Raw genomic sequence first — 12,296 nt, 5'->3', positions numbered from 1 at the left:
GTAGCTCTTACTCCTATTTTTTTTTTATCATCTTCTTCCAGTGGAAGCCAATCTTACCCGAGGTACTGAAGCTGCCTGATGTAGTTTTCCTCTGTCTGTTTTCTAGGTAGTGTAACAGATGAGACCACAAAGCAGATACTCCTAAAAATTTAAAAAAAAAAAAAAAAAAAAAAAAAATTAAAGCAATCACTATCAGCTGAATAAAAAACCCAAACCAGCCAAAAAAACCCCACATTTAAATCATCACTGAAAGTATCAGTCATAACAAAAACTTGTTTTAAATATGTTTCTCCCTATAAAGTCAGCACTAAAAAAACAAAAATGAGACACAAGTTGGAGGTGCTTGGGAGCTGTGAAGAGGTTGAGAAAGAAAAGCAAGAGTCAAACTACTGAGATCTAATGATTCTGGTAATAGGAAAAAGTCAATTGAACTTAATTTCTCATAGTTCATTAACATGAAAAGAAAACATTTAAAGGCTTGTAAAATACTATGTGCAAGTAGAGTTCTAAGTCTGAGGCTGTAACCTGTAATATGTGTCTTTCCCTCCCTTCTTTGCCAGCAGTGAAATGACAAGCCTGAGTAAATCACCTCATACCTAGACCAAGTCTTGTTCCCTCAGGGTAATTCAGGGCTATAGGTGCGTGCTGTCAATTTTCAGATCAAAATTTTTCCAAAAGATTTCCCTCAATTTCATCAAGCAAAGGACATGGATAATCACAAACACAAGTAAGAAGAGAACCCAAAACACAAGCAGGACAATGAAAGCTTATCAGCAAGGATACTCCAACTCTACACATTATAAAATCAACTTACAAGTTAAAAATTTGGGATGCAGTATTTAGACCAAATGATGCTAAAAGGTGCACCTTGCTTTTTATGTTGCTTTCTTAAACCTCTGGTGGCTTAAAGTAAAATGTGAGGAAATATTTTCCTGACAAACTAAAAAGATTCTTGGATTCATCCTAAAATATTCTGTATGATAAATCAAAAGCTTGCAAAGCCACAGAAAGGCAGCAGTAATTGAACAGGGGCTCTCCAGCATATTAACTGGAATTCCTTAGAGAGAAAATTAATTAGTATTACTTATCATCTTCCTAAGTTATTATATTAACTTGAAATCTCAGTAAAGATTTAGCAATTCTGCATTTCAAAAAAGCAGTCATATTATAAAGCCATATTTTTATTTACAACTTTGTGCAGAAAGAAACCATGACTGTAAAGCAACAGTTGCCAATTCAGCACTATCGATATGATCTAAAATTATGTAAGTACCTTCCTGGAGGTGTACTAATTATGGTTCAACTTTGAAATATTTTTTTATTTAAACTACCTTTAAAAAAAAAAAAAAAAAATCTTTAAACACTTCAATTCTATAGCTCGCTAGAGTTGACATAAAGAACTAGCAACCATGAGGGATTATTCCAGAAGTTACATCCTTCCAGAAGATAAAGCCTAGAGTGCCTGTAACACCTGTATTGACAGAAATCTATTAAAAAAATATGCATTCAGTGGTAAAGATACAAAAAGTCCAGAGAAGCTCAATGCCTCATGTGTGTACCTGACAGATCCAATATGGAAAGCCAAAAATGCAAGTCTTATAAAAAGAAAGCACAAAAAATACCAACCAGAAAACAATTACATCCAAAATGGCATTTCTCTCAATAAACACACACATGCACACACAGCCTAGTGTTCAGCAACTAGCTGCCATGGCAAGGAGAACTGCAACAGATCACATAAAGCAGCAAACAAAGGATCCTGCAGCAAAGAAATGTCAACAATCATGATGAATGTAAGAACCCATGCAGTATATGTCTGTCCACTTCCTTTACCATCATGTTACTCTCCTTTAACTTTATCAACTAGCAATGATGATGCAAGCTGTATCTATAAGGGAAAGTAAGACAACCTAAGGAAAGCAGTGGAACAGAGAACAGGCAAGGGAATAACCAAGGCCTTCTGAAAGTTCAGATTACTTCAGTCATTAGACCCTACGTCCGACAACTCTCCTGCATTGGTCTGGGCAAAGGAAGGTGTGGATTCACTTTGCATGTGGAAGAATCAGTACATAGTTAATGTAGGACCATCAGGGTTCATCAGCAGGGAAGAGGTAAAAGCAGGGATTGGTGGAAGGAAAGTCATCCTCATTACTATGGTCAACTGAGAAAGAAGAGTCTTCTTTGGCTTATTATTGAAAAATAAAATAAAATCAATATATAAAACAAAAGGCTTTTGCATATTTAATAAAGGCCAGAGCACACAAAGAACTGGTGGTGCTTTTTTTTTTTTTTTAAACTATAGATCATAATGTGAGATGCGCTGCATTTCCTCCATCAGGCCTCTATTATATTCCACCACTCTATTTATTCCACCATTCAGCATCTGCAATCAATCCAAAGCATTAACCTTATGTAGGGTTGGCCGTCTGGTGGTCTGAGAGGCCCAAATCTGAGTTGAAGCAGAGTATACTGATGCTCTGTCTTCTAAGACGAAAGCAGTACAGCTTCTATCCTAAGTGATATACAAGAGGGAAGGGAGAGAATCACATGATAAATCTTCACATAGAGAACTGCTACATGGTTTGAAGGAGAGCAGATTTAAACACGGGCGCTTGGGTGCTGGAAACAGAGACATTGAATTACAATTGTCTGGATTATGCACAGTTATTTTGCACATTCTTTTAAAAAAAAGTTACAATCCTCACTGTCCCTGCTATTCCTTTGTACAAATGAGGAGGAAAGGATAAAGGCCTTTAAAAAAATCCATCTAGTCCCACAAATTACTCCAAACAGAAAAGCAGGACAAACAATTATTAATTTCTTATGAAAAACAACACCTCTAACTAATGATCTTGTAAACATCACTTAACTACGCCTACATCATTCAGGAAGAACCAAAATAGCAAGGGTTTTACTCTTAAAAACTAAATTATCCTCATGACAGCACCTTTAGCATATGCTGCCTTACAGCCAATGCAACGTCAATAATGAAAGTATTAAGAACACAGAAATGGTTTTATTTACCATCCTATTTAAAAAACCCACAAACCAAACCAAACAAATACCCCAGGTTAAATGGAAAGTAAGTCCTCCCAGAACTCATCTGTGGAACACATCTACATGTATGCTTGCCTGCATCCCAGAGCAAAAAGTGGAGACAGACAACGGGGTAGTAACTGACAGGAAAAAGGCTGGGGACACACACAAGTATTTTAACATTTCTAAATACACACAAGAGGTATCCTCTGAAAGCGGAGAGAAGAAGAGCATAACATGACTTTAGGAAAATGCATTCTGTAACATACGGGAATATTTGTTTCTCACCTGTTTGACTTGCAGACCATGGCTCCATATCCTTTCTAAGAGGTCACACAGACTGGCTATCAGGGTATTCTCTTCCACACCTGTGATATTCACTTCACCATGACCTAGCTCCACAGCTTCTCGACCCATTTTTTCAACCAACATTCTCTTGGTCTCGAAAAGAACAAGGCAAAAGAGAGTTAATTCTTTTCGCAGGAACTTCCAAGATCACTTACTCTTTTAAAATAACCAACAAGGAAGCACACAATAGCAAAGACGTGTCAGAATAACTGGGTGTAAACAGCATTTCTGAGGCTAGTGCAAGACTGCATTTCTTTTATCCCTGTTTTTCAAGCCATGGCAGCACCAGGGTTGATCACTTTACAGCCTCTTCCATCTTCCTAACAAGGAGCTTGCAAACGGGCACATAAGCCTCCACAGAGTAACTCCAAGAAAGGGAAGAGGAGGCCACATTGACCAGCTAGGGGCCCAGCAGTGAGGCCCTGCAAGGCAGGCTTGGGTGTTTCTGAAGCCTGGCAAGTGCTGGACTGGGAACAATACGCCATGTCCACCTCCTCCCAGGGGAGGTGAACGCGCACAAGTGCTTCCAGGTAGCAGGGGGATAGGTCATTCCTGTGAGACCTTGTTCTGTCAGAATTTGTATTTGTGGTTAAACCAAACCCATTCTGGAGTGCACCTCTTGAGTTTCCCCCCATGAGTCACATTCTCCTAAATCGTGCACAATTTCATACTGGTCAATGAAGCTCTCACCAACTCTCAAAGCACAGTGTCCCAGTCACAATATATTCATCATACAGCTACCTGGAAGAAAAAATTACTAGGGAATCACTTCTGCTCACCTCTTACACGTTTTCCCCTTTATTGCTATTCTAGAGGAGCTCTGAAATGAGTAATACTCCCTTGGGCACCTGTGCACAGTCTTAGTTGAGACAAAGAACACTAAGTTAGTATCTAGCTTCTCCTCCTCCTCACCTCCCCTAGTAATTTCTCTCTCCACTAACAGCAGGCTTACTACATTCCCTAGAGTTGCACTCCCACAGTGAAAGAGTCAAGTCTATCTACGGATTTTCACTGTCATATGCCTCTATTAAGTGAAAGAGATTATTTGGACAGTTTCATACACACAGAAAACCAAAGTGAAATCAGATGTAGATGCATGTATTAAAGTTCTACAAAACGTTGTACACAATTGCTGTATTACCTCCACTGACTTAAGGCAAGAATGTGTCTATTTGATAATAATTCTCTTTACTGTATTAGTATAAACATTCACATTTAATTCAGATTAATATATTGTCAAATATATACTGGTGAATCATGTCTACAAACTAATGCAAAATTTCTTCAATAAGTGCTTGAAAACTTACATTTCAGAAGTTTGTTAACCCACTTCCTTTAGTTACAAAAAAAGCTCATGCGTTTTCACCACAGCCTCCGCTTTTGGAACATTCACTCTTGTTGAAATAGTATAGTCTCATTAGTGATAACTAAAATAAGCTATAATAGACATGGGCAGCAGGATGATAAAGACCCATCAGAATATTCAATCTCTTTCCATCATTTTACATTCTCTAACATAAAACTGCTTGTTAAAGTTTCCACTCCTTGCTGAATTTCTAAGTACATTATCTCTTCATGAATTTCTCACTATCATGAAAAATCTTTATATGGATAAATCAGAAACAGATGGCGAAAGAGGGGAGTTCCAACATATTGTCCAAGAAATGGCCCATAAAGCATAGATACGAGGTACAAGAGAACAGAAATATTCTCTGTATTACCTTATTTTGGCATTCCTTCAACAAGCCTTCTACAAACTTCCAATTTGTTTGTGCAATTACCGATGGAGAGAGGTTAGACAGTTTGGGCTGCCGAATGGTGCTACCCAGATTCCTGGCTTCTTGGATATACTTCTGTATTGAGGTAGAAAATTGACAAATACAGATAAAAGCACAAGTGAGACTACTTTGCCAAGAGAAAATGGTAAACTTATCTTTATAACCCATCCCTGTTGAATACGGAGGAAACGATCGGATCCCCTTTCAGAAAAGGATCCTTTTCATATAAAACATTATATTGGGCTGAGACACTTAAGGTACTATTCCACTGGAGGTCAAATCCCCATTTACATTGTCTAGCTAGTATTAGAACACACGTTACTGACTAACAAAAACACAATACAAACTGCCAAGGATATTTAGATGCATAGAGATTCAATTACTCCCTCCACCACTGAGAAGTGTCTTGTTATTTTTTCATATAAAATTAAAAAGTTTGTAATAATTATCCAGACCGAGACTATTCAAATGGCAGACTGGTCTGCATGGGGACTGCAAGAAAACTGAGATCTGTGCTATGTCCTGCATTCCTGAAGATCTTCTGTTTCTTACCCACCCTCTCAGTCTTTCAGGAAGCAGCTGCAAAATGCTCTCAGCTATAAGCCATCTGCATTTTTGAGCAAAATAATTTCCTGAATTCACTATACTCGAAAGTGCTTTTCTGCTCCTGTTGCTGCCATCAAGGAGTTTCCATTGTTTTCACCTCAGAGACAAAAATAATTTGGCAAATGTTTTGAAAGACAGGTGGTCATAGATTGTTTGGGGCATGGCTAACTGTGAATAGGTAATAAAGTCCTGTACAGGCAGTGACAGAATACTCACAATCAGTATATTTCAGATTAATAGGTAACTTCTCTAGTTTACGCTGAAATAATGGTCAAGTGAAAATTCAGTGAACAGATAGATTTATCAGACATGGTATGATCTTCACAATGAGGGAAAACCACATCTTTTTCATCAGCCTTGCACTAAAGAGCTATGATATATACATTCAATTATGCATCTTTATCCAGAACTATAATTACAGTTATATTGTGCATTGGACATACCAGATAATGCTCTGATACAGATTTTATAGAGGGCATGAAGGGCCAATCATGCTGGTACCAGTCTAAACATAACTGCAACTGAAGCTCTGACATGGAAAAGTCCAGGTGCTGGCAGGACAAGTTGGTAGCAAAAAGCCAAGCAGACCATGTAAAGTGAAAGTTGTAAGCACATATGAAGTAATAAAAGCAAGCATGCAAAACAGAAAAGGAAAAGAGTGAAGACATAATACAATGTAGAACTCCCAAGCATTCAACATAAAAATAAATTAATAAGTAATTAAGATGAAAGGAAAAAAGAAAAGATGGTGTTTAATCATCAGATTCGTGTAAACTCTGCCCTGTGCTGGGCACAAATACTTGCAAGTTAAAAGCCACTAAGTCTCAATTCCACAGATTTTTGCTGGCTACCCCAAAGCTTTAATTTGTCTAAAACTCACAACACTGCACTGTGAAACCACTTCCTCCTGCTCAGCCTGATCCCCAGTGTTCATCTCAGAAGGGTTCCCTCCCCATTCTTTCAGAATTAATAGGAAAGTCTCTGGTTCACCTGGGAGAGGGGGGTCAACATCCAGTCAGTAGTATGCAATCAACAAGGTATGGCATAAAACCCTAAAACATTAGCACAGATTAACCTGGCAGTTGCTACCCTCACTTGAGCATGTATTTGTAATTTTTATTCCTCAGAAATTATTTGCCTTGTGTGACAGAATAATTTCTACAGGATAATCAAAATGTGAAGAGTCAATTAAAAAACAAAACAAACAAAAAAACCCAGAGACTAGAGGTAGATTTTTGCCTTTGTAATTACCTAACTGAAGTCTCGGAAGTTTACATGTGCTAAACATTGTAATTGTTAAAAGCAATAATCAAGTTACAAATAAACTATTCTTCACTTCTGCTACTCTTAATTAAAAAGTACTTCAGAGTTCTCTGAGCACATGGAACATGTCAAAGCCAGAAACTACTCATTGCATTTTTATTATGCAGACATTCTTCTATTACATGGTTATGGATGACATGGATGACACTATACTTCAAAAAAATTGTAACAAACCAAGGAGAAAATTCTGGAAATGAGTACAGTGGAAAGGCAATTAAACTCATCACTATCATAAAAGAATGAACTGGACAGACAAAGATATTTGATTTTGACAATATTATCCTAACAGACACAAGACTACTTTAAAATTCCAAGTGAAGCTTTTCTTAAGATATTTGACAAGGCAAGAGAATATCATCTTCAATGAATACCATACATTTAAACAAAAGTAAAGCTCTGATGTTACTAAACAAAAAAATTAATTATGATATTTTAAACCAGATTATTCTTGGAATTACCCATAAATCAACACCCAGTGTAACAGTTTGCATTCACATATGAATCAGAAACTGTACTGTAATTAGTTCCATCGCCCCAGTTCTTTCAAAATCCCTTCAACCACAAAGAATAACTGTCAGTTGTAGAAACACTGGTGAGAGAAGTTATCAGTTCAGAAGGTGAGCAAATCAGCATCAGACTGTGTGGTGTTAGAACAGGCAGACACAAACCTGACAGCATGGGTGGGGTTCACATTCCCACCTTAGCATGAGTTTGTGTGTCAATTTGCCACCTTAAGACTTCTTTTACGGTCTACAGAAGAAAAACAGGCAACTCCAAAAGGTAATGCTTCTGATTTTAGGATGAAATTATTCACTCTCTGGAGTTGCTTATCTTTCCTCCATCAAATATACAAAAGAAGCATAGGGTGACTAAATTATAGAGACAGGAAATAGATGTCTAAAAACTGTTAAGATTAATTCCACCGTGTCCTGTCCCCCCTCCCCCCCCCTTTTTTTTAACTTTAAAGTGTGTGATGACATTTTCAGGGAACTCTCCTATATATGGGATGAAAAAAATTTAAGCTGAGAAAGAGTGAAAATAGCATACCTCTTAGAATATGTAAATACAAATAAGGGAGAGCAGAGGCGGACTGCAAGTAACTGTCTAGACATTTAATAAAGGTTACAGAGCATTATTCAGGCAATTAGGAAAAAAAAATTGTATCTCTATAGTTGAACAGTTTTCACCTCTCTCTGATCATTGTCAAGACGCAGGTGCTCTGTGTGTTGCTTCTGTCTGTCCTTCCGCCTCCACTGTGCAGGAGCATTTCTCTTTGTCCACCTACAGACAGAGGAATATTATTCAGCAGATGTCAAGAGTTAGGTGAAGAGGAGAGGCAATGGGGGAAATAAGAAGTTTCTATCTTATTGTATATTGAACATGTCAACAGCAATTACGTCAAAGTGCAGCTGCAAATACACACAAAGAATCTCTGTAGAAGAAGCCAACACTGGGCAACCAAAGGATTTCAGATAATTAGATAACATACACTTGCTTTGTATTTTTCCATTCTTTCATGATATCCAGTTACAATTTACACTTTTTTTCTCTTCCTTCAAAGTTTTTATAAGAAGCTATCCTAAAATACTTGCTACCTCTTAACTGAGATCCAATAAGGAGATCTGCTTTTATATCAACAGTAATTATGAGTAAATCCAAGTACATCAACTATAACCTCAAATATAATATGGCTTTCTTAAGTCAACTTGCTTCTGGGAAATTAAGACTTCAACAACAAAAATTAAAAAAAAAAAAAAAAAAAAAAAAGAAAAAAGAGACATAACAAAACAACCCACCACACACAACCCACCCACTCACTTTTTTGTTCTCACTTTAAAACAAAGGTACTGAATTTGCTTTCTACTGTCTCTGCTTTAGTACCATTCTATAGAGGTCGCTAAGATTCAGCACCCGTTGTCCTTAGCTTACTCACTTGTTGCTTGCTGGTCCGGTGGATAAAACATCAGACTGAAGCTTGGGAAAAAATCCAAGCTCATATTTCCCTTGTCCAATTTTCATGTCCAGCAAGTGTGGGTGGACTGCAGTGTGATCTATTTTTGCTAGCCTCAATTCAATAGATTTTTCTGAAATAATAAGAAATTTGTTTTTTTTAGAGGTGTCTTAATCAGACATGTATCCATAATCATACATCCTCAACTAAAAGCAGATCTCAAATTTAAGAGGAGATGAAGTTTCTTACTGACCGCAACAGGTACACTAGTACAAGATTTTATTAAATATCATAGAACTGACACCAAAAGGAGAAAAATGTTTATCTTCCTAACCTCAAAGATTTTTCACACAAAGCATGCAGGACAACAGTTGAGTTCAATTAAACTTTACATGAATTTCACCTCACATCTCAGCTTCCTATGTAACATTTAGTTCCCCACTTAAGCTTTACACTTCAGCTTTTTTGGTCTATTTTTTTGAGATTTCAAAGCATGAATCCTTACATAACTGTAACCTAATGTCTGCAAACAGCACTGACTAGTTGTATTTTCTTAAGTGTCAATAAGGTGGTCTTACCAGCTTCGTCAATGGTTGTGCACTTTTGATACATGGATGTGCGCAGAGTTGGTGTCCTAACATTTAGCAGCCTAATTTTATCCACTCTAGAATCAAATACTCTCAGAACAGGGTCTTTATCATCATCATCATGGCACATAATCTTATTGTCAATAAATGATGCAAACATTTGGGTCTCCAGGAACCTCGAGAGGAAAGGCAAGTATGGTTCAGGCTGGTCCGACAAGAAAGATGCCTAACAGACAAGAAGAGATAAGAGTGTTTGGGAGTCTGCAGAGAGAGATGCATCCACCAAAAGCACCAACTTTTCTCATCTAGGATGTATTAGAGTGCCTTGGTGCCACTTAAAGCCTGGTTTTATCACACATACCAATTCTATCTCTGAAACAGGCAGTCTATATCAAATCAGTTTTTCATTACAATCTCTTACGACATAGCACAATAATTATTAAACTGTGATGTTAGCATTTCCTTAATTTTCTAAAAATTTCAACAGAATCCCAGGAAACCACAACAGTAGTACTGCAGGTGTGGATATTATGTACTTCTGGCTGGGCTCAAATGCTCAAAGCTTATGAAGTTAATGAGAATCTTTTCATACGATTTGATGGGAATCAGATTAGCATTTTGGCAGGCAGTGCTGCAACATAATCTTCACCCACGTGAACTATCCTGCTGACAGATATCTGACCTCCAGTAAAGAAGACAGTAGTAAAAATTGAAGAAGTGGGTCTTGTGTTTCCCTAGAAAAGAGCTAGAAATGCATTTCATACACATGTATGTAAGTGTTGTGCGTGGTCATGGCTATATCCATTAATATATTCAGCAATTCCTCTGGTTAAAAAAATAAAAATGTCATTTTCACTAGTAATATTTAACTTTAATGTAGAGGTTAACCATAAAGTAAGGCTTTCTAAGCTATTTTTCTACAGCAAGCTGTATTTTTCTACAGTATCGTTTAAAGAGTATCTTTATCCCTCTAAGTGTGTTTATGTATACATTTTTCCACATAATATACAAGATGTGACTTTTTTGGGAACACTGAAGTTTAAGTAAGAAATTACAATTCTGATAGTACTATCTTCCATTTTATGGCCCAATAAACAAAGTCTTATGTTTGAATATTGTTTTACTTTTCACATTGACATATCTTCTTATTACAACTTACTTTATCAAAGTTTTGCATTTGTTCCCTGTTTGTAAACCAAGAGTCCTTGTCCTGACTGGGCTGAATGACAAATACTTCATAATCTGCAAACATTTGTGTAAAACGGTTGGCAAAAACTTCACGGATTTGAATGTTCAGCTGGTAAATCTTGAATTCTTCTTCATCACACTGAATTTTAAGATCCTTTTTGCTACTGGTCTCCTCTCGTACCTCCAACTGAGAAAGCAAGAGAACACACAAAAAAAATTTGTACTGTTGCTTTGTCCGGAATTCTAGGTATATAAGATCTTAAAGCTGCTACTCCTCAAGTCATCATTTCAATTTAAAAATTACTTACAGTTTCAAGCACTGTAATAAAACAGCAACATAAAAAAAAATAGAAATAAACCTTTGTCTATAAAACTTCTAATTTCAATAATAAACCACAACCTACTTTAGTACTGCTTGCACTAGATATGCATTAGATTAAAAAAGGACAGGTAACAACAATATAAATGCCCAGGTATGCCATATGCTTAATTTACTTTTATCCTTTAACTGCCTGCATAGATTTTTAGGGGTTTTTACTACCCCTGCGTATTAGGCAAATACATATTTCTGTCTGGTATAACAGAAGTCCAAATTTAGTACTCTTACAGTTCAATACATAACAGCTTCCAAATGAAGACAGAAACACACAGTAAAGAGAAGCTGTGCATGTCTAGTAGCCAATTTCCTTTTACCTAAGTCCTTAGCAGTGTAATGCACAATTCATCACTATAAAGTCCAGAGTAATCTTTAATGAAATAAAATGCATTTTCAGTTAACATGTGGGCTAAGATTTATAAAAACAGTAATTTGAGATTCAGACACTAAATATGTACTATTTCAAATACACATTTGCTACCCCTGCCTTTGTTAATTATTATGAGAGGCACTGCCACACATAATTAGACATATCTAGAGCTTACAACATCTGCACAATGATGTCTTTGCTGCAGCTGTCCCATGCTTCTTAAAGCACCTTGGTCATAGCAGTCCAAGGCCAGCTATAAATAGCATCTGCTAGAGAGAGTTCTGCTACTCAGTCCTTGCTTCTAACTGCATCCCATAAGCAGCACTTGGCATCTATATATTCTCCATTAATTGGGTATTTGGTATTAAGCAGTCCTCTAAATTATTTAAGTATTTCAGAAAAATTTGACAGTTATAACCTATACTCTCCTGTCATCACAAAAAAGGCCAGTAAAATGGGACTTGAACTACTGCAGAAGAGAGCACAGAATAGATAAGGCCTAAATGTGCAAAAACTTACAAGAAATAAAAAAAGACCTGTACTTCTCCCATCGCTTCCCAACCCATTCAGCAAAAGAACAAAAGCTTCTTACCAATTTTCCCCTGAACAAGAAGAAAACAATGCAAAAGAAAAACCTGAGAAGAGGAACACAGCTGACTCGAGCATCTTCTTCTTGCAACCCCCCTGCAGCTCCCTCCCCACAAAGTGGTTCTACTCCCCAACCTGTTGTAGC

At 37.0% G+C, this 12,296-nt stretch overlaps 1 protein-coding gene across 1 annotated transcript in view; it reads right to left on the bottom strand.

The window, feature by feature from the left end:
• Window positions 1–12,296, bottom strand: part of DENND5A (DENN domain containing 5A) — a 45,898-nt gene that overhangs the window by 13,018 nt on the left and 20,584 nt on the right. Inside the window, exons 7-12 of the mRNA XM_010170769.1 lie at window positions 10,789–11,004; window positions 9,621–9,855; window positions 9,025–9,175; window positions 8,279–8,372; window positions 5,106–5,237; window positions 3,306–3,477 (exon numbers count right to left, since the gene is read on the bottom strand). Of these exons, the coding sequence (XP_010169071.1) occupies window positions 3,306–3,477; window positions 5,106–5,237; window positions 8,279–8,372; window positions 9,025–9,175; window positions 9,621–9,855; window positions 10,789–11,004 (1,000 nt within the window). The remainder of the gene's footprint in view (window positions 1–3,305; window positions 3,478–5,105; window positions 5,238–8,278; window positions 8,373–9,024; window positions 9,176–9,620; window positions 9,856–10,788; window positions 11,005–12,296) is intronic.

Source organism: Antrostomus carolinensis, unplaced genomic scaffold (genome assembly GCF_000700745.2).
Source record: "Antrostomus carolinensis isolate BGI_N321 unplaced genomic scaffold, ASM70074v2 scaffold11386, whole genome shotgun sequence".
NCBI classification, from domain to species: Eukaryota; Metazoa; Chordata; class Aves; order Caprimulgiformes; family Caprimulgidae; genus Antrostomus; species Antrostomus carolinensis.
The sequence above is the reverse complement of the archived record's forward strand: the minus strand, read 5'-3'. Positions and strand labels throughout refer to the sequence as shown.